The sequence below is a fragment of the Nothobranchius furzeri genome, chromosome 16, assembly GCF_043380555.1.
Source record: "Nothobranchius furzeri strain GRZ-AD chromosome 16, NfurGRZ-RIMD1, whole genome shotgun sequence".
NCBI lineage: Eukaryota > Metazoa > Chordata > Actinopteri > Cyprinodontiformes > Nothobranchiidae > Nothobranchius > Nothobranchius furzeri.
In genome coordinates, this window is record NC_091756.1 from 33,973,822 (window position 1) to 33,998,627 (window position 24,806).

Consider the following 24,806-nt stretch of genomic DNA (forward strand, 5'->3'; position numbering starts at 1 on the left):
GAGGTTTACTTTACAAATGAATGATTCTGGTTTCAGTTGTTCACATAACATTTAAACACAAATATAATTTGTGATTACCTTGATAATTATGAATCAGGAAGTAAAAACGCCCACATAAAAGATGTGTTGTAGCTAGTGTTTAGTGAGTTCAGACATGTTACATTTCTGGTTTTGCTGCTTGAATAAAGGACGTCCTCAGACCCCGAATCCTGATCTCACCTGCATCAGCATTAAGCTCCAGGTGGAGACGAGAACATATCTGGGTTGGTTTGGTGTAGATTCTCCATACTGGTCCATCCCTTGAGTTAGGTTTGTTTATCTCAGCGTGTGTGGTAATGCACCACACACGCTGCCTTTAAACGTAAATCATAAAAACCACACAAGCATTTCTTTTTCTTAAGAATATCTTTATGTTCCCTTTTCATATTTCATCAAAAACATTACAATGGCAGTTGTAAAATAAAAGAATGTGATTTGTTCTGTAGTGAAAACAAACCAAAGGTAATAATCAGTGGCAGAAACAGGACTCGGTGTCACTGGCAACAAATGTAACGGCTTCTACCCGGCAGCCCTGCTGACTGAAGAGCTGCACAGTGGTTTCACTAATAAGGCTTGCATTGTTGGGCACAAGTTCAACACAAAAACATTTAAAAACAAAGGATGGCAGTTTGCTTTGATCAGCTTATTAAAACCAAAACCAAAAGTTCTTTCTTAGATTAGCTGACAGAGAATATAATTTGTTAAAAGGATGGAATTGAAAATAATCTCAGCACATCTGGAAACCGGCATTACAATCATGTATGTAAAAATGTGATTTACCAAACAGAAGTCCCAGACTTCCAGACGTTTAAACACCTGCCCCGTCGTTTACATTAATGTTTCACTCGGATGGTAGAAAGGTAAATTACCTCCACAGTCCTGCTGCTTTCCACTTCATTCTAGAACCTCACGACGGAAAAATCTAACGACAGAAACTTAGTGGCACAAGCTGAGGCATCTGCTTTAGTCCAGTCCCTGCTGTGGAGTGGTTTTCTAATGCTGAGTGGTGCAAAATATACTGGCCTTTTCTTCATGACAACAAAACAATCATATAGGTAGCTGATAAAGTTATACGTTTTTAGACTGTTTGACTTTAAAACTAAACTATTTTAGTTCTTCTGTTGACCAGTTCTCTCCCTGTATATCTAATAGACACAAAAAGACTCATCATTACAAATCACAACCTTGTTTGTGTCATCCAAGGGTCCGTCTCCTAAACAGAATCTAACTGTAAGTGACTTCTATATCCACCTTTTCTCTCTTCGTGGTAAAACTGTCTCACTTTCTCTCTAGTATCCTTCCCTCTGACGACGTTTCTACTTGTCTTTCTTGACCTCGGGCCGACCCTCGTCCGTTTTGTTGGACTCCTTCAGGTTGGGGCTCAGGAGCTTTAGCAGATCATGCAGAGCCTTTCTGATCTGGCCACCAAACTTGTGAGCATCCTGAAAAGGAGACGCACCGATCGTTGCTGATAAATCAGGATGAAACTCTAAATAAATCTGCAGTAAAGAACAAAAACCATGATTAAACTCACAGTTTCAGGACACGAGTGTTTACAGGAGATGTGCAGGTTTATGATGTTCTCTCCCAGAAACATGTAGGACACCCCATAACCATCGTCAGCCACCTGAAGAGACACGGAACGTTCTGCTCAGTTGTTGCTACGTTTCAAATGCATTTGGGTTTGGAAGCGTGAGGGAGGTACTGACTGGTCCAAAGCCACCTCCACAGGAGATGTACTCTGAGTGGTTAACCATGTCAAACAGCTCCACCTGCTGGACAGGAGTCTGACTCGTGGACAGCCTCCACGGCTCAGACAGCACCTGAAACACGCGCATCACCACATCAGTCTGACCCTTTAGTCATGCTTCAGATTCACAGAATTAGATAGAAAACGTAACGCGACTAAAAGGTAATTAAAAAACTAAAACCTCATTCAGGAAGGGCGAGTCCACTCCGAGGTATTTGGAAACCACATAGAGGCAAAACAGGTGTCTGTCAATCCCACCTCCGGTCATGGCCATCCGGTAAAGATGCTGGTGCTTTTCTGACGCCGCACGGAACAAACGCCGACACACGTCAGCCGGCTGGAATGACACGAGTCAAGGACAAACCTGAGATAAATTCAAAGATAGACAAAATCAGAGAATCGTATTACTGTAAATACTATCATACTGACCTCCCCACCCTCTAGTGCTTGGACAAAGGCACTGCTCTCGTTGGTACAGGACCGGACAGTCTCAGTCCTGCCCTCCCTGAATAAACGGGTCATGGACGCCTCATATGTCAGACAGAACGTCCCTCGGTTCTGGAGTGAAGCACGCATAACTACAGATCACAGATAATTACAACAGTAAATTAAGAGGTTGTTGTTCCTCAGCCAGAGGCTCACCCTGTAGTATGCCAGCTGAAGAGCCATCTGAATAAAACCATCAGGACTGACTCGACACTTCTTGATCTTTCCTTTGCCGAAGTCCCGGAAGGAGAAAACATGGAAGTCCACGTCATCAGCCAGAGCCTGGGCCACTGCCAAAGACTGGGAGATCTGCTCCTCACACTGAGAAAAGGGCATCCAGACGGTTAACGGGAGTGAAACACAACCGTTACTTTTAAAAATGGAACCACACAAACTCACTGACCTGTCACATTTGTCTGTCTGTAAATAACAACAGAGGTGTTGCTGTAGGTTGTCCAGAAGCAGGCACAGGTGAGATTCATCAGACTAACCATCTAATTTACCCTTTAACGTGTTATTCATACATTCTTATTCACTCGTATCCTCACAAACACGCCTTCTGAAGCACATACCTACATTTCTTTGAAGAGGGTATCTGCAGGTTAACGGAGGCCAAATTTAAGACTTAAGGTCACTTTGTCCAAGCGTAAAACCTAACGTCCTCAGAACGAAAAAGGGACGTGACCACCTGACAAAAAGTTCTGTCCCAACCTTCAATAGATAATTGCTCTGCAGAGAATGAAAGTGTGTGTATTTTCCAAAAACAATGCAGTACCACTAAACTTGCACCTCCCCATAGCTAGGCCTAGTTACCTTGAGATTTATTTCATTACTGACTAGTAAGGTCATGACTAGGATCAATTGGACTAGGATAATTATATAGTTGCTATGTAAAATAGAAATTAGAAAGAGTTGCAGTTGTTGATTAAATGTTAAAATGGGTTGCCAAAAGTGACTCGGATCTGCTTTTTGGTTGCAGTTGTGCGTGCTTCAGCTCATATATTGAAGCCATGAGGGCTTATTTAAATTCTGGTATTTCCATATTTAGCGTCACAAATCTAACAATATGCTAGCAGATGTTCAGCCCTGCGGCTGTTTACTGTCATAAAATGCAGCCAAATATTGGACTTTTTTTTTGGCATTCCATGAACTCAGAGAAGTGTTGCACACATAGGCTTTACCCAAGGCTAACGCTCCCAATACCTAAGGTGGCTAACGAGCGTACCTGAAAATGCTCTCCTCACACACCAATGTTGGTTCCTCTCATGCCCGTCTCACACGCACAAATGCAAAACAATTACAAATTTATGAAATTCTTTACTGTTAATTCCAAAATAAGTTCAGCAGTCTTGGTTATTGGGTCTGTGGTGTTTGTATAACCTTTGGAACGGATTCAAGAATGACTTGTAATTTTTAAGGATTTTTATGGCCTTAATTGTGGAAAATGTGCTTTAGGGCTTTTCAAAGATCTGCTGATACCCTGTTTGTAGAGAGAAAACCCTTCACTGCATCAGCTGTTTCACATCTGACCCCAACTAGGAAATTACAAAAATAAAAGTGACTTCCTGGACAGCCAAAGTTGTTCTTAGAGGAAAAAGGAAACGAATATGAGTGGACGTATCACTAACTTCTGGGGTAATCTCCCAGCTGAGTTTCTGTGGTCGAGGAAGTGATGAGTCCACTTCTCCTTTGCAGTGACCCTCCTCATTGTAACCGAGCTGGAAACTGTCAACAGCAAGTGTGTACTGGAAAAACACAGCAACAGCAATGGAATCACCTTGGAGCCACTGTGTGACCTTTGAAATCTCTCACACGTGTTCCTTACCTCCCACACATGAGCCACTACTGGAGCGTCGGCCCACGAGTGCTCTGCGTTTATACCACTCTTTCCATTCTTGTAGTAAACTACGGAGAAGGACTTATCGAACCACCTGAGTGGGAACCAGGATAAATACCTTAAAGCTACAAAACAGTTTGCCTAGTTGCCATGGTAACATGTTCACAAACACATCAGGCTGCTGTGGCTGTACCTGTCGTAACATTTTCCGTGCAGCAAGGACTTGGCATATCGATCCAAACACTCCGCTGAATCTTCTCCCATCATGCTGTGCTCTTCGTCATCTAGAGTCACAAAGAAAGCCGCCCTCTCAATGCAGTCCAGAGAGCGCTTGTTGACTCCACTGCTGAAGAACTTGGCCCTGGCTTTCGCCCATGAAATCCTTTTTGAGAACAAAACAGCAGTTTGCAATTTGCAAATCCAAATGTAAAGGTTAATGGTTCATGAACTCACCTGTCTCCAGCAGTCAGGGCTCCAAGTTTGGCCTCTCCTTGGGATGGAGGCGTGGTATCATCAAGGATCCTTTGAATTTGGAACTCAATCTCTCTTGGAGACAGAAGTCTGCCCGCCTGGTACACCCTGAGACGGAAGTAGCGACCTCTGTGGTAAACCACTATGTAGTCACTGTCCTGCCAGTGTTGGACAGTGTCTTGGAACACAAAAGCAAGACAGGAAAGGTGGCAAGGTTAGTTAGAGTTATTAACTCTAAAGGACCTGTGATTTGAATCAACTTAGTGTGTAACTTAGTAAAAATAGTGTTTGTTGATGCATGGATGAATCTAATGACAGGATGTTAAAAAACAAACAAACCAACAAAAACATAACACACAGCCACGGAAATCATTTAAACACAATTAATAGTTCAATGGGAGTTTTAATATTTAGAATACATTTCAATTAGATCAATAAATCAATTAATCCAGCAAGTGTCTATTTATAACGTGCCATCTCGCCACCTGCCAAGAAGGCCCAAGGTGATGAGCTGGAATCCCGGTTACAGGAGAGGACGAGAGGAATTGGAATGTTTATTATGTGAAGTGCCTTGAGACGACTCTTGTGATTTGGCGCTATATAAATAAAATTGAATTGAATTGGGGAACAAACGCAGCACACGTAGGGCAAATATTATAGGGGAAAACTTACAATTGCTGACAGGTCTGGTCATTGTTGACTCTCTTTGTCTGGTAATGTCTGACTCTGATTCAGAAGAAGAATACAAGTCTGTCTGATGAAGATATTCACTCATACAGTCAGAAAGAGCGATGCTGCTGCACGGAGCATCAGAGTCTGTGCTTCACGTGAAGAAAGTAAAGCTAATGGAGCTAAAACGTTCCACACACCAATTCTGAAGCTTTCTCACCGCGTTCAGAACATGGTGGATGTAGAAAGGATGGTAAAAACGCCGCTAATGATGACAGACGTAGCGCGAACATAAAAGAAAAAGCCATAAAAAACGGCAAATGTGGTAAGTATGGAAGTCAAAGAGTGCCACATAATCAAATAAATATTCCACATATGCAGCCATCCGTAGTCCAGACAGGGACCTTTTCTTGGAGCAAATGATCATTACATTCAATGAAAGGTCAACCCTGAAGATGTTCAAGCTTAAACAATCTGCTTGAATATTTCTGAACATTACTGAACATTAAAAAATTGTTGATTGAGTCTTGAGTGAGGCCAATATAAATATTAAAAAAATAAATGTGTGTGTGTGTGCAGCTACAGCTTTTGGGTGAATTCTTAATGTGCTATTTTTAATAATACTCTAGGTTCGTGTTCCAGTAGCAGTCCACTGATGCAGTTATTAACACTTGTTACTTGTCCTGTTGGCTGTCCTGGATCTGTTTGCTGATTCTGCCTGATAGCATGTTTGTGAAAAGCATAATTCTGAGAGAAGGATTGAGCCATAAAGTCGTTTTAAGTTGCCAATATTTCAGTAATTTGTTGTTGAACGTTAATAGTGTAAACTACACAACAACATAGTCATGTAATTAAGGGAACAGCAAAAAAAGAAGAGTTCGCTGACCCGATATATCAGATCGAATCAAATCGTGATCAACAATTCTACGTCTTGAACTGCCTCTGTGTGTGAAATGTGCTATACAAATAAAGCTGCCTTGCCAGCAGTGGATCCGCTGAGGCTACAGTGGAGCATGGCTAGTCCGGCCTGCAGAGCTAAATCTTTCGCTACAGCTGCGGTTTGTCTCACTAATAGGTGTTTTGGAGCAAAGCAGTTTTACGGGTTATTACTGTGACAAAAGTGAGGCTAATCAGGGTGACGATGATTCAGACAGACTGAGAAACAAAAAACAGAATCTTAAAAGAAAATGCTGTATTTTCCTGGAAGCCACTTTAAGGAGCGGAGTCCCATGCTCCCATTTTTTAGCTCCGCAAGAAGAAAGTAGAGGCGGAGTTTGTACAAGCTGCAGCCTTGAGAGTGAGGACCTGCATAAAGCGTGTTAGAATGGTCCAATGTGGACACCATGATGCCTTTGTAACAGTTCCTTGATAGGATGGAACTGATGTTGGCTAGAAGTTGTCACTGAAAAAAGCTTTTAAAGACTTAAAGGGGCATTATGGAAGTTTGACAGCCAAAACGTATAGAAATAATAAATTTCTTCTTCATACATTCTCCTGCAATGCCCTGGTCCTGCAGAATGAGCCCTGGCATTTTTACTGTGATTGCCTGTTTTTCTGTAAAATCGCAGAAAAAGAGAGCTGCTCGGGTCGAGCAGGCTGCTTCATGCGCGTTCACGCTCAGGCATCGCCCTCCGAACCGTTCTTTGAACGTTGTTTCAGCTGTGATCAAGCATATAAATGTTACAGATGCAGGAGACGCCACTGGCGATTTAGCTCGCCTAGTAAAGTTTAGGGCTTTCCTGCAGAAGACCTGGGTTTGATTCTCAACATGAACATGGTTATTTCAGAATTTCATTTTTACAATAATGGGGGCATGGGAGTTTGCCCAACCAATCCACATGTGCTTTGTGGATTTGGAGAAGGCTTATGACCGTGTCCCCAGGGGCACCCTGTGGGGGACGCTCCAGGAGTATGGCGTGGGCGGCTTTCTGTTAAGGGCCATTCAGTCCCTTTACCAGAGGAGCGTGAGTTTGGTCCGCATAGCCGGTAGTAAGTCGGACCTGTTCCCAGTGAGGGTTGGACTCCGCCAGGGCTGCCCTTTGTCACCGGTTCTGTTCATCACTTTTATGGACAGAATTTCTAGACGCAGCCGTGGTGTGGAGTGTGTCGAGTTTGGTGGCAGGAGAATCTCGTCTCTGCTTTTTGCGGATGATGTGGTCCTCCTAGCTTCATCCAGCTCTGACCTTCAGCTCTTGCTGGGTAGGTTCGCGGCCGAATGTGAAGCGGCTGGGATGAGGATCAGCACCTCCAAATCTGAGACCATGGTTCTCGACCGGAAAAGGGTGTCTTGCCAACTCCGGGTCGGGGGAGAGGTCCTACCTCAAGTGGAGGAGTTTAAGTATCTCGGGGTCTTGTTCAAGAGTGAGGGTAGGAGGGATCGGGAGATCGACAGGCGGATTGGTTCGGCGTCTGCAGTGATGCGGACGCTGAGCCGATCTGTCGTGGGGAAGAGGGAGCTGAGCCAGAAAGCCAGGCTCTCGATTTACCGGTCGATCTACGTCCCAATCCTCACCTATGGTCATGAGCTTTGGGTAATGACCGAAAGAACGAGATCGCGGATACAAGCGGCCGAAATGAGTTTCCTCCGTAGGGTGGCCGGGCTCAGCCTTAGAGATAGGGTGAGGAGCTCGGACATTCGGGAGGGACTCGGAGTAGAACCGCTGCTCCTCCGGATCGAAAGGAGCCAGTTGAGGTGGTTTGGGCATCTGGTCAGGATGCCTCCTGGACGCCTCCCCGGGGAGGTGTTTCGGGCATGTCCTGCCGGCAGAAGGCCCCCGGGTCGACCCAGGACACGTTGGAGAAGTTACATCTCCAATCTGGTCCGGGAACGCCTTGGGGTCCTGCCGGAGGAGCTGGTGGACAAGGCCGGGGAGAGGACGGCCTGGAGCTCCCTAGTTGGGATGCTGCCCCCGCGACCCGGACCCGGATAAGCGGAGGAAGACGAGACGAGACGAGACAATAATGATATATTTTTTTACAGTAAGATGCCCAAATTTTTATTTGAGACTCGCTGAACGGCATTAAATTCACAGATAAAAAAGACGTGGGTTCAACTTTCATTTTGGAACGATTTTTCAAGCAAGGGAATGGAATGATCTGAGCACGCAGGTGAACTGACCCATCTTAAACCTTTGCTGAAGAGAAAAGTACAGAACCAATTAGCTGCGTGTTCTCCTGTCCTCCGGGCCACACACACACACACACACACACACACACACACATACACACACAAGGGACTATCAGCTCTCAGAGCTTCGTCTCAGCTGTTATTTTTGTAAAGGAGTGTGCACGTACAGCATGCGCGCCTCGTGCACGAGCCTCTTATTGAAGCTGCCGTTACGCTTTTGGCCAGAGGGGGCAATGGCGAGCATAAAAATTCAAAACTCCCTAAAGACCCTTTAAACATACAAATAACAAATTTAAAAGGGTTATTTGACTATTATTTTTTTTTACATTAAAAGTGGAGAAAAGTGGTAGTTTTTAACAATTCAGACTCCTTAAACGGGACCTGATTTTATCACCAACCACCAGGAAAAAGAAACCCATTTAAATGAGTGAAAATCCTGGGATTCTGTCACAACTCAAAAGAACGCATGCTATGTGGACCATTTGGTAAATCAACCCAAAAATAACTACAAAGCTAAAGGCTTCCGATCACATCAGTGTGGCAATACTTGCTACAACTGAATTCAATAAATTCAAATAAGAAAAACAAAAATAAACTATTACTTTGAGAATTAAACACAGATTTTAGAGCTACAATCCCCTGAAGCAATGAAGTGGTTTTGCACTGATTTGAATGACTCACAGGGTTAAGTTTCTCAACATGATGGACAGGGACGGACTGACGTTAGAACATTTTCTATCAGATTGCTTTGGCATTTAGAAGTGCGACACTTATGTAAGAAGATAAAAACTACCTGTTAGTGTTCCTGGGATTCGACAAGAATCAAACGTCCGTTCAAACTGATAGGAACAGCAAGGGACTGCGGATCTCAGCAACCACTGAGCAGACGGGAAAAGACGGGCCGATGCAAAGGATGGGAACGAAGAGGGGTGTTAAAAACAAACGGGTAGGGATGAATTAAAAGGGGAAGATGAGATGAAATGAAGAGAAGAAGAGAACTGGCATTAGTTACAGACAGAACTTTGTCAGAACCCTGGGTAGACCCGAAACAAGACCAGTGAGGAAGAGGAGACAGATGAGAGAGGACACATTGTGACTCAGTGAATCACACGTCTGGATGGAACCACACACACCCTGTTCTGTTACACACTAACTCAGGAGGGTCAGGACACCTTCAGTGGTCACCAAAGAAGCGCAAACTAGAGCGTTTTTTCTTTTTTTTGGGGGGGGGGGGGGGGGGGGGGGATCATGAATCATACATCAGCACTCAGTGTTTCTACATGTGTGCACAAATCAAGTCTCTTTACCCGTCTCCTCTCCAGGAATGCGTGCCGTGTTGAAAATCCTCTCACACTGAGCAGCACACAGAGGAATGACAGTGCCTGGGATGCGACTCTGGGAAATGGAGAGGAAAAGGCCAAGGCGATGGTGCAGGCGGGGAAAAAAGAGGAGTGAGTGGAGGAAATGGAGATTTGAGCAAAATAAAGAAAGATTTTAAGGGGTCAGGTGGAAAAAGGAGGGAAATAATTAAGCAAGCAAAAGTAGAGTACAAAAGAAAAATGAGAGATGAGCATGGAACGGGAATCCAAGGGAGATGACTTCACATAAACCCACATGTGATCTGCTGTAAACACACACACACACACACACACACACACACACACACACACACACACACACACACGCTAGGATAAACTTACAGGCTTGAGCTCCTCCTTGTTGAGTTTGCGGCGGTAGAGGAAGAACGCATGAATGCAGTTTCCGGCTCTGGCCGCTTGGATCGGAGTTGGAGTCACATACAGGAAGTCCTGGAAAAAGACCAGGAGGTGTGCCTGAGTCATCAACCAATCAAAACAGTCCACAGGAATATCTGAGAGGCCTGGGAGCTGCTGAAACCCTGATACTACACCAGAGCAGGAAAGCTAAGGTTTAAAAGCTACATAACAATATAAATAAACATATATATAATACAAATTAAAATACATTATATTAAACAATCTGTTAATCTAGAGCACACAGAATTTGCCCAACAACAACCTGATGTCAAGATTTCTTAAATTAACATTCGGCAGTGTATCTTGACTTCTCACTGATGACTAAAGCCCCGTACCATTCCATAATAGTTACTGTTGACCATGATGGGGCCTCGTCCACGTAAGTAGACATACTCCTCCCACCAGTCGCTAACCTGAAACACAAACGCTGTTGTGAGAATTCAGCCAGCTGGGAATTTAATATTCAGACAGGATGAATAATTAAAGTTACAAAACCTTGAAACTCTATACATTGTTAATGGGATTTCTTATTTACTTTTGAATTTGGGAGTCCTCTACTAACCAGAGCTCTGTGGACAGTCACTTACGTAGTTTGAGGCCCAGAGAGATTTGAGTTTGAGGTACCACTGCAGGCGATTACCGAGGCTGCTCTCAAACTCTGTGGCCAGATTGGTCATCCGCTTGTACTCTGCATCATTCATCAGTGGACGCACGGACTCTAAATACTGCAGACACAAAAAGGGCAAAGCAACAAAGCAAGAGATGATTTACAGACATGAAAATGGGTCAAGGGTGAAAAAGGTGAAGACCCGCCCACCCCCGCGTGCACACACACAATCTCGGCGACTCTGCATTGGGGAAAGTAGCTGCAAACACACACACACACACACACCCTCCCCTACAAGTAAACCTGCAGCAAATGAAAGTGCCAGTAATTTTGGACAACCTGGTGGACTTCGTGGAAGGAAATAAATCAACCAGAGTTATTTAATAAATTAGCATGTATAATAAAGTATTTAAGCATTTTCTAATTAAGCATTAGATGAAATATGTATACAGTAATCCCTCGTTTATCGCGGTAGATGCGTTCCAGACCTGGCCGCGATAGGTGAAAATCCGCGAAGTAGGGACTCCCAGCATGCCCCTCGCGGGGATTCCCTCCACATCGCACCTACGTCACAAACCGCGGCTATAAACGGAAGTCGCCTTTCCAACTCACCTCTCAGTCATCGTTTCTTCAGATTCATGATCAGAGTTTCCAACCTACCGATCAATCCAACGAACTATCAGCTCATAGCAAGTTATCTTACTTACTTCTGGAAAGCCCGGCATTTCCGTGTCACTTCGTTGACACTCGAACGCTCGGGGGTTTCCTAGATCAGCCGGCGTTTCACCGACGCTCTCACTTCCGCTTCTGTGAAACCACGCTCCCTACAAGCTCAACTCCCGAATCCAGCCGCCCTGTCTGACATACAGTACTATATTGAATTATCGTATGATCACATTCTCTTTTTGTGGGTAAAACTCAAGAAAAAAATTTTTTTTACTTGGTTTTTTTAGTTTTATTACAAAAAGTGCATTTTATGATGAAATTGATGAAAAAACAAGAATTTATTGATATTTCGCATAGAAAAATACCGCGAATCAGTGAAAAATACCGCGAATCTGCGAATTCCCCCTGAAAAATGCTCCAAACAAAAAAATCCGCGAAGCAGCGAATCTGCGATGAACGAACCGCGAAGTAGCGAGGGATTACTATATATATATATATATATATATATATATATGTATATATATATATATACTGTATATATATATATATATATATATACAGTATATATACATGGATATATATACAGTATATATAATATATATATATACATATATATATATATATATATACATATATATATATATATATATATATATATATATATACATATATATATATATATATATATATATACATATATATATATATATATATATATATATATATATATATATATATATATATATATATATATATATATATATATATACATACATATATATATATATATATATATATATATATATATATATATATGTATATAGTATAACAGAGGGAGCAGACCTGGTCCTTGAAGGCCACAGTGGCTGCATGTTTTCTACGTGTCCCTGCTCAGACACACCTGATTCTAGATCAAGTTGGGATTCTTGTTTTAACTCAGAGCAGCAAAGCCTTTGTTTACCCTCAGCTCCTCTGAGAAGAGACAAAGACTGAGACACGTTTAACCACATGTCCCAGTCTTGTCCTCAGCTCTGAGGACGGAGACAGACGGAGAGGATATCAGGTGATGGGGTGTTGGTCTGGGGGTCTCCCACTGAAACATGTTATAATTAGTAGATGTCATTTCCTGCATTCTAGTGATTTTTATCAGGTTATTTAATTATATTTAAATGATTGTTTTTAAATTAACAACTTAAAAATTGAATTTTTTAAACTAAATCAATGAATTAAGATCAATATCAATAAATGACATGACATGTTGGGCCTGGTTTGTTATTTTGTTTGAACCCAATGGTCTCATCTGAAATGTGATGAAGCACGAACCCGGCTCTGCTGCTGAAAACACTAAAACCATGGAGAATCTTAAACTTGTTGGATGTTCATTTTATATTTGCTATAACAGCAGCAGGATGCTGCGGGCTGAATTAGGATTTAATGATAGCTACCTCCCCTTCACTAACCAGCTAACTAGCCCTTCCTTTGGGGATATTTTGACTTTTATTATCTTCTTAAGTCCGATGCGTCTCTGAGGAGAAGAAACAAGCAAACAAGAAGAGAACATCTAACTCAAAAGACGACTAAAGTTTCCTCCCAATTTTCTTAAAGTTGGATTTAACATAAATTCAAGTCACCCTGATCCATGAAACAGAATAAAGTTTAGCAACATCTTCTACAGGCTGACACAGTAAAACAATATTACTATTTATTTTTGACGGCTCAGCTCTCATCTCCTCAGAGTTTTATTTATCGGCCCGATACTGATATGTTAAAAACTGACTAACATCGGCTGATACCGATATTGATGCTGATATATTGTGCACCACTAGACCCGACAGCTTTCTACCCAAAACCAGCTCGTCAGACACAACACAGCCTACATTTTAGCGTTTATCACCAAGGATGAATGACAATGCTTCCAATGAGTCTGGTTTGAGGTGCGTCCTCATCTCCGCATATTGTACGGCCAGTCTCTCTATTTGTCTCTGGTGTCCAACCCAAATCTGACCTGACCCATCGGGCTCACTCGGTTCAGATCGTACGAGCGGATATAGAGCGGTCCGGAGGTCTACACAGGAGACCGCTAGACGAAATGTGTTTGTGCGGGTCGCGCGTCACCGGTACCCACAGATTAATTTACTGGTATTTGTTTATTGTACTCATGGTGTTGGGCTCATCTCACCCTCTTGACTGTGTCCTTTATGGCAGGAACAGGAAGGTTTGGCAGAGAACCCTGGTAGCTGTAGAGCAGAGGCTTTCTGCCAGAAAAGATCCGCACCAGCGCCTGGCAGAGACACACAAGCACAGCAGAAACAGCCATGGGAGTTGTGGTTGGTGCTTAAAAACATCACACGTTTAAGGAAAGTAAAAAATAAAAAATATACTGGTTTATTAAAGTGTATTAGACAATGAGAAAAAGCACTGACCACCCAGATCTTGGTGGTGGTGGACATCTTCCCGTGCTGCTCAAACATCCAACGATGGTAGGAGAGGAGCTGCTTGAGGCACAGACGCATGGTGAAGATGAGCATCAGCCACAGCATGGTGCTGAAGAGCACCGCCGACACCACCGCCTGGCACTGTGTGCTCATCTGGCTGGAGACGAAGCAGGAAGTTATTAAAGGGACAAAAACAAAAAGATAAATGCAGCTCACTGTACTTCTTTTTGTGTGGTGCAATAAAAACTCCGACTGCTAGGTGGCAGCAGTTTTTACCGCCCACTAGACCTGAATGATTTTTGGTAAAGATGGACTAGAGATTTTTCTAGGAGAAATTGTTATTTCAGTTAGGTTCACAATTTTCTTTAAATCAAGGTTCAACATAATAATCACAATATATTATAATATATAATCATATCATAAACAATATATTATAATATATAATCATATCATAAACAATATATTATAATATACAATTATATCATAAACAATATAGTATAATATATAATCATATCATAAACAATATATTAAAATATATAATCATATCATAAAGCATTTCAAACTATTCTTTCTCCCATTAATATCTTTTTTAGACTATTTTTATTTTTTATGTGGCTGTGAAGCGACTTGTGGTTTTTATCTCGAGAGGTGTTCTTGTTCTACTTTATTAATGCAAGGAGAAAAACTGAAGGTAAACATAGCTTTCAAATGTATTTAATTACAAAAAATAATCAGCATCATGGCCATCATGTATGGGCCATCAACAACATTAGTTAAAAATCGGTATCGATCTTAAAAAAAACATATTGGTCGGCCTCTAATCCTGATACTCTATTTGGCTGATTTGAGGCCAGAAAATATTTGATGCGAGTTTGGTTTGAACCACTCAGTAAAAAATTGAGTGTTAATATAGTTTTTACAACTATTTGAAGAGTAAACCAGTTCAAACAGCAGAGTTAAATTCTGCAGACATGCAATGTTAATGTCTACCCTACAGAGAGTTAATTTAATTTCCCAGTTTGCTGAGCGGCGTTTTAGGTGTGATCTTTTTGAACCAGTAGGTGTTCTGCTGCTCAGTACTGCTGTCAATGCTGATGCAAGGCATTTCATTACCACAGTACTGTGAATATGGACAGTGGATTTCAATGTCGCAATTGTTTTTGCATTTGGGATTGGTAGTTATCTTATCATTGACAATAAATGCTGGCACAGTTTCTTTTTGATTGATATATCTAGATGAACTACATCTTTAAATTAACACTGTGGAGAAGCAAGCTTTAACACTGGACAAATAGGAAATAACACTGCTATTAAATTTGTCAGAATTTATATTCGTTAAAATTTACTCTATTTTCAAATGAGACCAAATGTTATCTGAAACAGAGTTAAATTAAACTCTCTTAGAGATGAAATCACACTGGATTTATTTCTGCAAAACCTTCAAATGTAGTTAGGGTTGATCCTTACGTAAACAAAATGGTAATGTTTACAAGTTTAAATCTATTAGTTAGCAAAAACTGGTAAATTCCAGGAACAGACAGTAAAACTTACAAATGTATTTGCTGCTGACATCACTGATGATGTCTTAACTGTCGACAAAAAATCCACAGTTTGTGGTTTTCCAGAAGTTTCTTTTATTTTATTTTTTTGTGCAAATTTAGAGGAGAAGCATGTCGGTAAGCCTGTCAATGCTGTTTTTTTTTTTGTTGGAGAAAATTAAAACATGTCTTCACAAACACTAATTTTATAATGTTGTCTAATCAGCAGAATGGTCCACACAGTTTTCTAGAACATCAATGGTGTCATCTGTAGCAGTCTTTACCTTACAGGAAGATGCTCCTGGATCTTAGCTATGAGTCCCATGGAGGGATCAGAGCGGGTGTACATAGTGGCCAGGATCGCTATGACCACAAACAGCCAGGAGGAAGGACTTGCAGGATATACACCTGAGATCACATTGTTCTGTTAACAGGACAGAAAAATGGCATATTTCAATGTTATTCAGTCTTAAAGAATTCCAACAGTTTTCAGCTGTTTTTTATTCATAATAATTACTAGAAATGAATTTACTTTGGATTAATAAACGTATGCTTTTAAAGTGTCCCGAGATGAGGAAGTGAGGGGGTAAATATGCATTAATAATAATTTTATGTTACAATTCTCTAGATTGAATTATTAAGCGTGGACCCATTCAAATCAAGTTACTTCACTTTTTGGCCACACAGTAGGGGTGGGCAATATAAACGATATAAGGTAGAAATGATATAAAATTGGGTAATGATAAGAGTTTTTGACTATATCGCAATACCGCGATAACACATGACGTCACTAAGATGTGCCCCCTGCTGACATTGGGGCAACAGAATGGCAGTGACTGCAAGCATGGAGTGGGCAGAGGAGGAGGCCTATATGCCTCAAGTGGCATATATTTGCCACATGAGAATATTTAAAAGCATGTAATTTTGACATGTATAAACAGAGGAAAAAATATATTGCAATATATATCGTTACCGCACATGCTTCAGATTATATTGCAATATAGATTTGAGGCCATATCGCCCAGCCCTACCACACAGTTCAGCTCACATGATTTAACAAATAAGAGCTACACAGATACATCAAAGTTAAATTCCAAATTTCAAAGGGCCAAATATGTTTGTTTACAATAAGTGTTCTGTGACCGCGTTTGCGTTCAAAACCTAGCTTGTTCTGTGAGTTTGCTATAACAGCTTTAAAGGGATATTCCATCCAAAATTAAAAATGTGTCTGTTGACATATTTCCCAGCGTTAGATAAGTAGAAAATATATTTTTAACCAGCCCGATGATATTCCTGAGCCGGCTGTATTCCGTTCGCTTTAGCTTATCATAGAACACAATAATTGAATGGCTCCAACTAGCATTGTGAGTTAAAATGTCCTTAAAATCACCCAGTAGTGATCCCATTTCTGCTAAATAATCAGACTGACTGCAAGTGAAAATAATTAGTAACATAAAGGAGTCACAGGTGCCATTTTAGATTTGGGACTACTTTATGAGAAAGCACAGCTGCAAGGTGCAAGGTAGCCCCAAAGACACCTGACACATGTTGTTAGCGAACGAGCATAAAACACACACACACACAAGCTCAAATCTCTTCTGCGCAAAATGCAATGTGTCTTTTTTTTCTCTTGTTACCATTGTGTGTGTATGTGTGTGTTGCATGAAAGGTTTTTAAGCTGACAGATGCAATATTTATTTTATTTATGCACAGAATTGCTGCGCCAAGTTCAACTTGCAGCCTCCTGCAGGAATGGAGACCTAACTGATTGGTCAATAAAAAACAAAGCTTTACCAAATACCTGGACCTTTTGTCTGGTAATCCAAAATAAATCACTTTAAATGACCCACGTTCCCCCTGCAGCTGTGAAACATGGAAATCATTCCATCTGCAGCGCACGGACAGTAGTAATTAGGCTAAATAAATGCCTTTACACCGTAAAAAAGTTGGGACACTCCTCAAACAGCTCTGTAGAGGTCCCATGTGTTACTCCTGCATTATTAGGAAACAAGAAAAGCAGATCCACAGAGCAGCTCTGTAAGTGTTTGTGTTTGTGTGCACAAAACGGAGCACTGACTCCTCCCACACATGCAGAAGTTGAACTAATAATATTTAGAAAATGAAATGGAGGTGTTGCTGTTTAACACATTTATCAGAAATCTTCAAAAGAAAAAAAGCTGGATTACGCGTGGGGGCACACGTTTTATGCCGGTTCGCTAACAGCGTGTGCATCTGTGTTTACAGAAACAGGTGCTTTTGGGGCTGCCATGGGAGGCTTACAGCTGTGCTTCATCCAAAAGTAGTTCCAAGTCTAAAATAGGGCCTTTGATTCCTTTGTTACCAATTATTTTCACTAGCAGTCAGTCTGATTATTTAGGTCACCAAGCAGAATTGGGATCACTACTGAGTGACTTTAAGAACTTTTTACTCACAATGCTAGTTGGATCCATTCTAGTGATGATCAGGGTTTTTTTTTGCTTCCGATCTCATTTAATTCGGAGTCATTTGATTTAGAGTATCTGCAGACACCGAGTCCCGATCCAATACTTTTCAGGAAAGCATTTAAATAAGAAAAAAGGAAATCATTTTCAGCGATTCATTAATATAGGAAAACACATCCAAGTTGTTCTTTAACTTTCACTTGTTAGGAAGTACACTGATTAAAAAACGTGTTTATATCATGAATATATTTAATAGTAGCAGCATTGTTCTTATTTCAAGTTGTTTACCCCCCCCCCCCCCCCCCAATATGTAGCTGCGAGTGATGCATGTTCCTGTGATGGATCAGGCAGGCGGAGACTCGGCCGACAGGCTAACTTCTCCCTGCATAACATCTATAGGAGAACTATAAACCCTAACGTAGGGCTGGGCAGTAAATCGAAAATATATTGTTATCGAAATTTCTGACTCTTATCGAAATAATTTTCCCCATGCCGATAAATTTGATAATAAAAAATGAAAAGGTGTGTGTAGGTTGGAAAGTTTCCAACACACTCATTTTCCTTTTCATTTTTTTCCAATGGAAACGTTCATGTCCATCAAAGAAGCTGTACCACCTTGAGTCACGTAAAAATGTGACTCAACGTAATACTCGTTACAGTCCCACCTAGTGGACAACTTTTGTCTCTGTGCATACCTGTAGTTATCGTCCATTTATCGTTATCGAGGTGAAATTCTCAATATATCGTGATATTGATTTTAGGCCACATCGCCCAGCCCTACCCTAACGTTTTGCAGTCTGTTGGTAATTTCTCTTTTTTAGTAAGAAACAATAATATATAATATATATATAATAGTACAGGAACTTATTGAAATTAAAACTAAAGGCTGATTCATGCTTCTCCGTCTGCTTCAGTGCGGAGACACGCAACGCCATTATCCGTCCTTGCGTAGGGCCCTGGCAGGCACGCACGTACGGAGTCGAGCCCACTTTTTTAAACATCCATCGAACGAGACGGAGAACGCAAGCTTGTGATTGGTCAGGGCACCGCTGTAGTCTACACCGCTGCCATTGTGCCCTCAAAAACATAAAGAGAACCGAGAATAACCAGCAGCAGACACGGAGAAGCTTGAAGAATATCTTGCAAATAAACTCTAAAAACATGAACGTTTAATTCCCCCGTGACTGGATGAGTGAAAAGATACACAGCAAGCATTTTATTTGTGGACGGAAATGACAGGAAACGTGGGTTGAGAGGTAGCGAGACCATGAAGAGGTGGAGGAGAATGAGAGACAAATTTGTCTGTGTTAAAAAGTCTTATACACAAAAAACACAATATAAACACACTATTTTGGACCGGATACATGACAGGATACCACAGAACAGCACTACGCCCTCTGTTGTCCTGGCGGGGAATTGCTTTGCAACACTCCAGGAAACGGAGAAGTATGAGAGCAAAACACTTCTGTCAATCCGTGTGTGTCTGTCCCTTGCGGAGCTGATGGAGAAGCGTGAATCAGGCTTAAGCCATTCTTATTCCATTTGAAAATCTCTATCTCAGGATGAATTTAAAAAGTCACGTTTGTGGTTTTAAAAGGTTAAATTTGATTTATTTCTCCCAATCCCTTTAAAATCACATGATCGGGCCTGATTTTAGATCACGTGATCGGATCAGAGCATACTTAATCCATTTACTGACTGTATTTTATGCTAAGCTAATGCAAAAGGAATACAGCCGGGTCAAGAGAATGACTGGGCTGATTAAAAATAGTTTTTCCCCACTTATGAAAGTCAATATGTCAACAGACAAAATGTCAATTTTGGTTGCAACATCCCTTTAAGCAGCAACAGATAAAAACAAAGCACCCACTTTGATTCTGATGATGCGTTTCTTCCAGGAGCGCACACCGGAGAGGTAGATCTCAGAGAGAGCCTGGTGTGACAACTGCAGATCGATGCCCTCTGGAGTGACGGTGAACTGAAAGGCCACAGCCTGGTGGGCTTCAGCCATGTTGACTGTGCTCTGAGACGGGACCTGATGTGGACATGGAGGAGGACACGGCACAAATGTTTCTTGTTATTGCCATTTCAGATGTCCTGCCTCAAAGCCACACCTCACACACAACAAGTACTGACCTCAGACCCAACCATTTTACATTCTCACAAAACATTTACTAACCACTCCCAATGGCTCATACTTATATACAATCTTTTATTCCCTTACTTTTAACTATAACAACCTAATTGATTTCAAGCAGGAATGCTAATAACTTCAGTTTAACCCTGACAGCACTGTATCAGTATCTGTAGCTGATGAGATAATCCTTGCTGAATGATTTGAAAGAAGACATTACTTCTGACAAAGCCTTGGATGTAACATTTTGGTGCCAATTACAGACAAGGACAGATTTAGGCTTCACTACAACTTCATTGTAGTGACTGGAGGTAAACATAACCCTGATATGGTTACTGTAAACCTTGGGCAACTACAAACACATGATACAACAAACTCGGGATTTTCCAGGGACATCTAATACAGCAAAACTCAAACAAGAATACATTTAATAGTAGAAAATGAAATAATCTGCTGGTGTAATGTGGGGTTTTGTGTAAGGCCATCCCTGCTTCTCCTCACTAGAGCTGATTGATTTCTTTATTCCACAAATAGGTTATGGATAATGGCCTGAGGTTTAGTCACACTGACACTGGACCACAACCGTGTGGAGGCTGTGTCTGCTCTTATTCTGTCAACAAACACAAACATGAGACTCCCCCATTGCCCGAGGTCTCATTGTGATTGGTTTTGTCAAATCTGGTAAATCCAGTTATATTCGAACAGCTGCTTAAAAAAAAAAAAAAAAAAAACAGAAAACAAAAACTCATTTCAACCTTGGTTGTTTAGTCTCTTTGCTTATCAATAACAGAAAAAAAGATTGGAATGGCTTTATTCTTTCTCTCAATTACACTACCCAACCAAATAAATAAAAGTCTCCACCTGGATTAAACTAAGCAAATAGGTAGGAGACTCCTATTGGATAATTACTGCATGGGTGATTCTCTTTCAGCTGCAACAAGTTATTTAACCCCAACTGGTGCAATGAGTTGCTTCTCATTTCTTCAACAACCACGTGGAAAAACACATCTAGTGGTCATGGGAAAGATGTTAGTCTGTATGAGAAGGGTCAGATCATTGGCATCAAGCAGAGAAAACATCTAAGGAGATGCAGAAACGACTAAAACTGGGTTAAGAACTGTCCAACGCATTATTAAAAACGGGTCTGATGAGTCCAGATGGACCCTGTTCCAGAGTGATGGTGCATCAGGGTAGAGAGGCAGATGAAGTGATGCACCCATCGGGCCTAGTGCCTACTGCATAAGCCTGTGGGGGCAGTGCTATGATCTGGGATTGCTGCAGTTGGTCAGGTCTAGGTTCAGCAACAGGATGTGCTCCAAGAATGAGGTCAGCTGGCTACCTGAATATACTGAATGACCGGGTTATTCCATCTTCCCTGATGGCATGGGCATATTCCAAGGAAACAATACCAGGATTCATCGGGCTTAAACAGTGAAAGTGTGGTTCAGGGAGCATGAGACATCATTTTCACCCATGGATTGGCCACCACAGAGTCCAGACCTTAACCCCACTGAGAATCTTTAGGATGTGCTGGAGAAGACTTTGTGCAGCAGTCAGACTCTACCATCATCAATGCAAGATCTTGGTGAAACATTATTGCAACACTGGACATGCTGCAGATTTTTATGTATTTAAAGGAGTCGTTCACTTTTTTAATCAATACATTTGCAGTGGTTTCTAGTAGGAATACATGTCTTGTGAGTTGTGCTCTGGGTGGAAAAGGCCCTGGAGGTCCTGTTTCAGGATCTAGAAGATTGCCAGATCAGAAATGAGCTTCAGATGGCAGGATTTGGTGTCTTATTTCCTGATGTTTGAACATCTCAATTTTGATTGGCCAACAGCAACACAACTCTACTACTGACTCTGTTTGCTTTGCAACGTTGATGTTTTATCTCCACAAATAACACAAGCCTGGAGGAGTTTAGCCATGTGGTGGAGTTGCTAATGCTAAGAGTTAACTTCTACTCGTCAAGATGTTCTCTGCTGTTTCCTGTACACTAAACCAACAACAGCCTTTGCCGTCATGAGTCAAGATGGGTGAGTCCATGAATGTTAAGTGAGTGTGATGTCACGCTGTCAGGATTTTCAAATCCTAGAGTTTCACCATCTATTTTCTATCTGAAGCTAATGCAGGAAATAGGTGTAGGAGACTATTTTCATGTTCAGCCTGCATGAAAAACTCAGAGTGACGATTATAATTAGAAATAATTATTAAATAATGTTTTTCAGTGAACCAAACCTTTAAAGCTGCAATAGCACATTTGGAAAACAAATCAGCTTAAAACATTTTTTTCATGCCTTTTAAAAACTTTCTAATATGATATAGCAATAAATTTACTGTGAAGATTTTAAAAAATTAATAAAGTTGTTCTCTCAAATTTGTCTAAAAACCTCTGGCACTAACATGTTTCGCAGTCGGACTGAAAGCAACTATTGGACCATGTGGTTGTTGTCTCGCCAAACTGCTGCACTTCCCTGGGTCCTCCGTGCATTAAGCACCAGGATATTTAGCGAAACAACACCACTGGTGTGAGAGGTTCGCCGCTCAGTAATATCTGCAAAGGACAAACAGCTGCTACCACTTAAAGTTTAGGACAGAGTCCCAAAAGGAAAAACACAGCATGAAGTCATAGACACCAAAAGATATTTGGAGCTAGAAAACAGCAACTGGTGTTTAGTGCTATCTTGTTTCATATGGCAATGTGGGTTTCTGGTTTTGGTAGGGAAGATACCCAAGAAGAGGGGTGAGTGTCCCGTGATTGCATTTACGTTCAACCACTAGCTTGTTCTGTAGGCTATAACAAATGGCAGCAGTCGCAACCACTCAGACATTTGATTAGTAGCAGAAATTAATAAGGGCAGGTCTGGTGTAAACAGGGACAATGGGCGTTCAGATCATCACAGCATGCAGGCAAAATAAATGACCAAGAATTTGTGTCTAAACTGAGACTAGCATTTCAGGTCAGACAACTGTAAAAACACTGTTTTTAACACCCCTGACCCCAACACCCACACTGCAGGATCATTTTAGTTTACTACATTCTGGCAGCAAACTTTAAAAATACAACGTTTACTAAAACAAGAATGAAATAAATGTCTTTTTAGGAATATAAAAGACTAAAACTAGAAAACACAAATTCTAACTTTCTTTAAACTTAAAAAAACAGTAGCCTGCCATTTATAAAACACGACATTTATGTTAAAAAGTATTAAGATATAAAAATCCCACTGGAGTTTAGTTGACCATCTGGCCTCCAGGAAAGCACGAATTAACCAAATTACTTCTGGTTTCCAGACAGACGTCAAATAAATTGAATTACTCCAAAACTTTTTCACGAAGGCTCAGTTACAAAACGTTTCCTAACAATACTAATAGGTTCCTGGCAGTTATGAAATGGTCTTATCTTATCCCACATAACTCTGCTCAACCCTCCTGGGGCTCTATCTATGGAATACTGATGGGGGCACGTACGTATTAATGGTTAAATGCAAATAAAAACTCCAGGTGATCTTCTGCTGAACACGACTTACAGACTGAGGTAAAAGTCAGCAAACATTTGATTAATACTACTGCAGGGTTGTGTTTTATGTGTAAAAGGCGGGTCAGTAACGGGATCCCAATTTTCACCATCAGTTTACTTATATTAGGAACTAGCTAATGGAAAAACTGGAAGGCCAAGGCATTTACTGTTTAGTTATCTATACTACTTTAGTTGAAAGGCTCGGGGAAAAGAAGTGCGCTTTAGGATGATGGCCCCACATTTTTAAGACAAGTCAATCCAAAGTTGAGGATCGACAGTAAATGAAAAAGCAGTAAAATCGCTATTGTTCGTCATTGTTTTCGTTTACATTGACAAAGCAACCATCTAAACGCCATGCATGCGTTTAAAACGTCCGCTAACTTTATAAAATCACAAACTGGCGGAGCTTAACACTAGCTGATGTTATAAGCGGGCTAGAAAAAGGTTAGCTGATGCTAGTGCTGACTAGCCGAGCGCCCAACCCATTATGTAAACGGTAGCTGGAAAAAGCATGCTATCGCTCTGGCGAGGATGCGACTCTCTTTTTGTTGCAACCATTTTACGCTCACCTGTTATTGTTTAAAATATTAAAAACATCCAGGTCTCTCAGGAGCAGAAATGGACTAATAACTTCTGACGTCGCTCGAGCGCCCACCGGTTAACTATTGCTGTCGATATCTTCCTCCTCCTCGCGATTCTTCTACAACAGATGCTCGCGCGGACGAGTTGGTGCTGCTTTCACTGACCGTCGGAAAATTCTCAACTACGTAAAGGCAGCACTTCCTGTTCATGAAGCGACTGGTTATTGCACAGCTGTTATGGGTTATTAATATTGATATCAGTTCAGTTTAAACTGACTTTTTTATGTGGGTTATTATATTTTTATTGTCAAACTGTGCGACAGAAATGACTTTTTTCAGTGAAATAGCCTTTTTTAGCTGCTTTATTACAAAATTTGAAAAGCTATTATTATTTTTCTGTATTGTTATTATTACTGTTTGTTGCTGATGTCAGTCCTATTTGACTAATTTTACTTTCATTTGCACTTTCACACACGCACACCAAACACACACATTTACATCCCTACCCAACAGTACATCTTTTTACTGTTTTTATTCTTGTAATAAAGTGATGTATTTGCGTGCCTAAAAACATTAAAAAGCATAGAAAGCCACAAGATAAAGAAATAAAATCGTATAAATTAAAGTGTGTTTAAACTAGATTTGATAGGATTGTGTTGGATTTGGTTTTGATCGTTTCTGTCGGCACAGAGATCCGGGTCGAATTAGAAGATTTGTGTGGATTGAAAA

At 41.1% G+C, this 24,806-nt stretch overlaps 1 protein-coding gene across 2 annotated transcripts; it reads right to left on the reverse strand.

The window, feature by feature from the left end:
* Positions 1-731: 731 nt before the first annotated feature.
* On the reverse strand, positions 732-24,225 carry LOC107387996 (carnitine O-palmitoyltransferase 1, liver isoform). 2 transcript variants are annotated; one of them, XM_015963307.3, is made up of 19 exons: positions 24,066-24,225; positions 19,712-19,876; positions 15,685-15,824; positions 13,851-14,019; positions 13,607-13,708; positions 10,742-10,879; positions 10,490-10,567; positions 10,080-10,187; positions 9,173-9,257; positions 4,566-4,761; positions 4,306-4,494; positions 4,101-4,206; positions 3,904-4,020; positions 2,432-2,596; positions 2,219-2,347; positions 1,971-2,126; positions 1,749-1,862; positions 1,574-1,666; positions 732-1,481 (listed from the first exon to the last, which is right to left on the reverse strand). In XM_015963307.3, the coding sequence occupies exons 2-19, from the start codon at positions 19,850-19,852 to the stop codon at positions 1,356-1,358; spliced, it is 2,352 nt and encodes a 783-aa protein (XP_015818793.1). In that variant the 5' UTR covers positions 19,853-19,876; positions 24,066-24,225; the 3' UTR covers positions 732-1,355. The 2 variants fall into 2 exon arrangements, with proteins under 2 accessions (XP_015818793.1, XP_015818792.1); XM_015963306.3 differs by lacking the exon at positions 9,173-9,257 and adding an exon at positions 9,687-9,774.
* Between the last annotated feature and the right edge of the window lie 581 nt (positions 24,226-24,806).

Coding starts and splice junctions, on each gene's coding strand:
- LOC107387996 (XM_015963306.3), bottom strand. CDS start 19,852: ATGGCTGAAGCCCACCAGGCTGTGGCCTTTCAGTTCACCGTCACTCCA. Junction 4,762..9,686: donor CATTCCTGGAGAGGAGACGG/GTAAAGAGACTT, acceptor TTGTGTTCCAAG/ACACTGTCCAACACTGGCAG. Junction 2,348..2,431: donor TTCAGCTGGCATACTACAGG/GTGAGCCTCTGG, acceptor GCTTCACTCCAG/AACCGAGGGACGTTCTGTCT.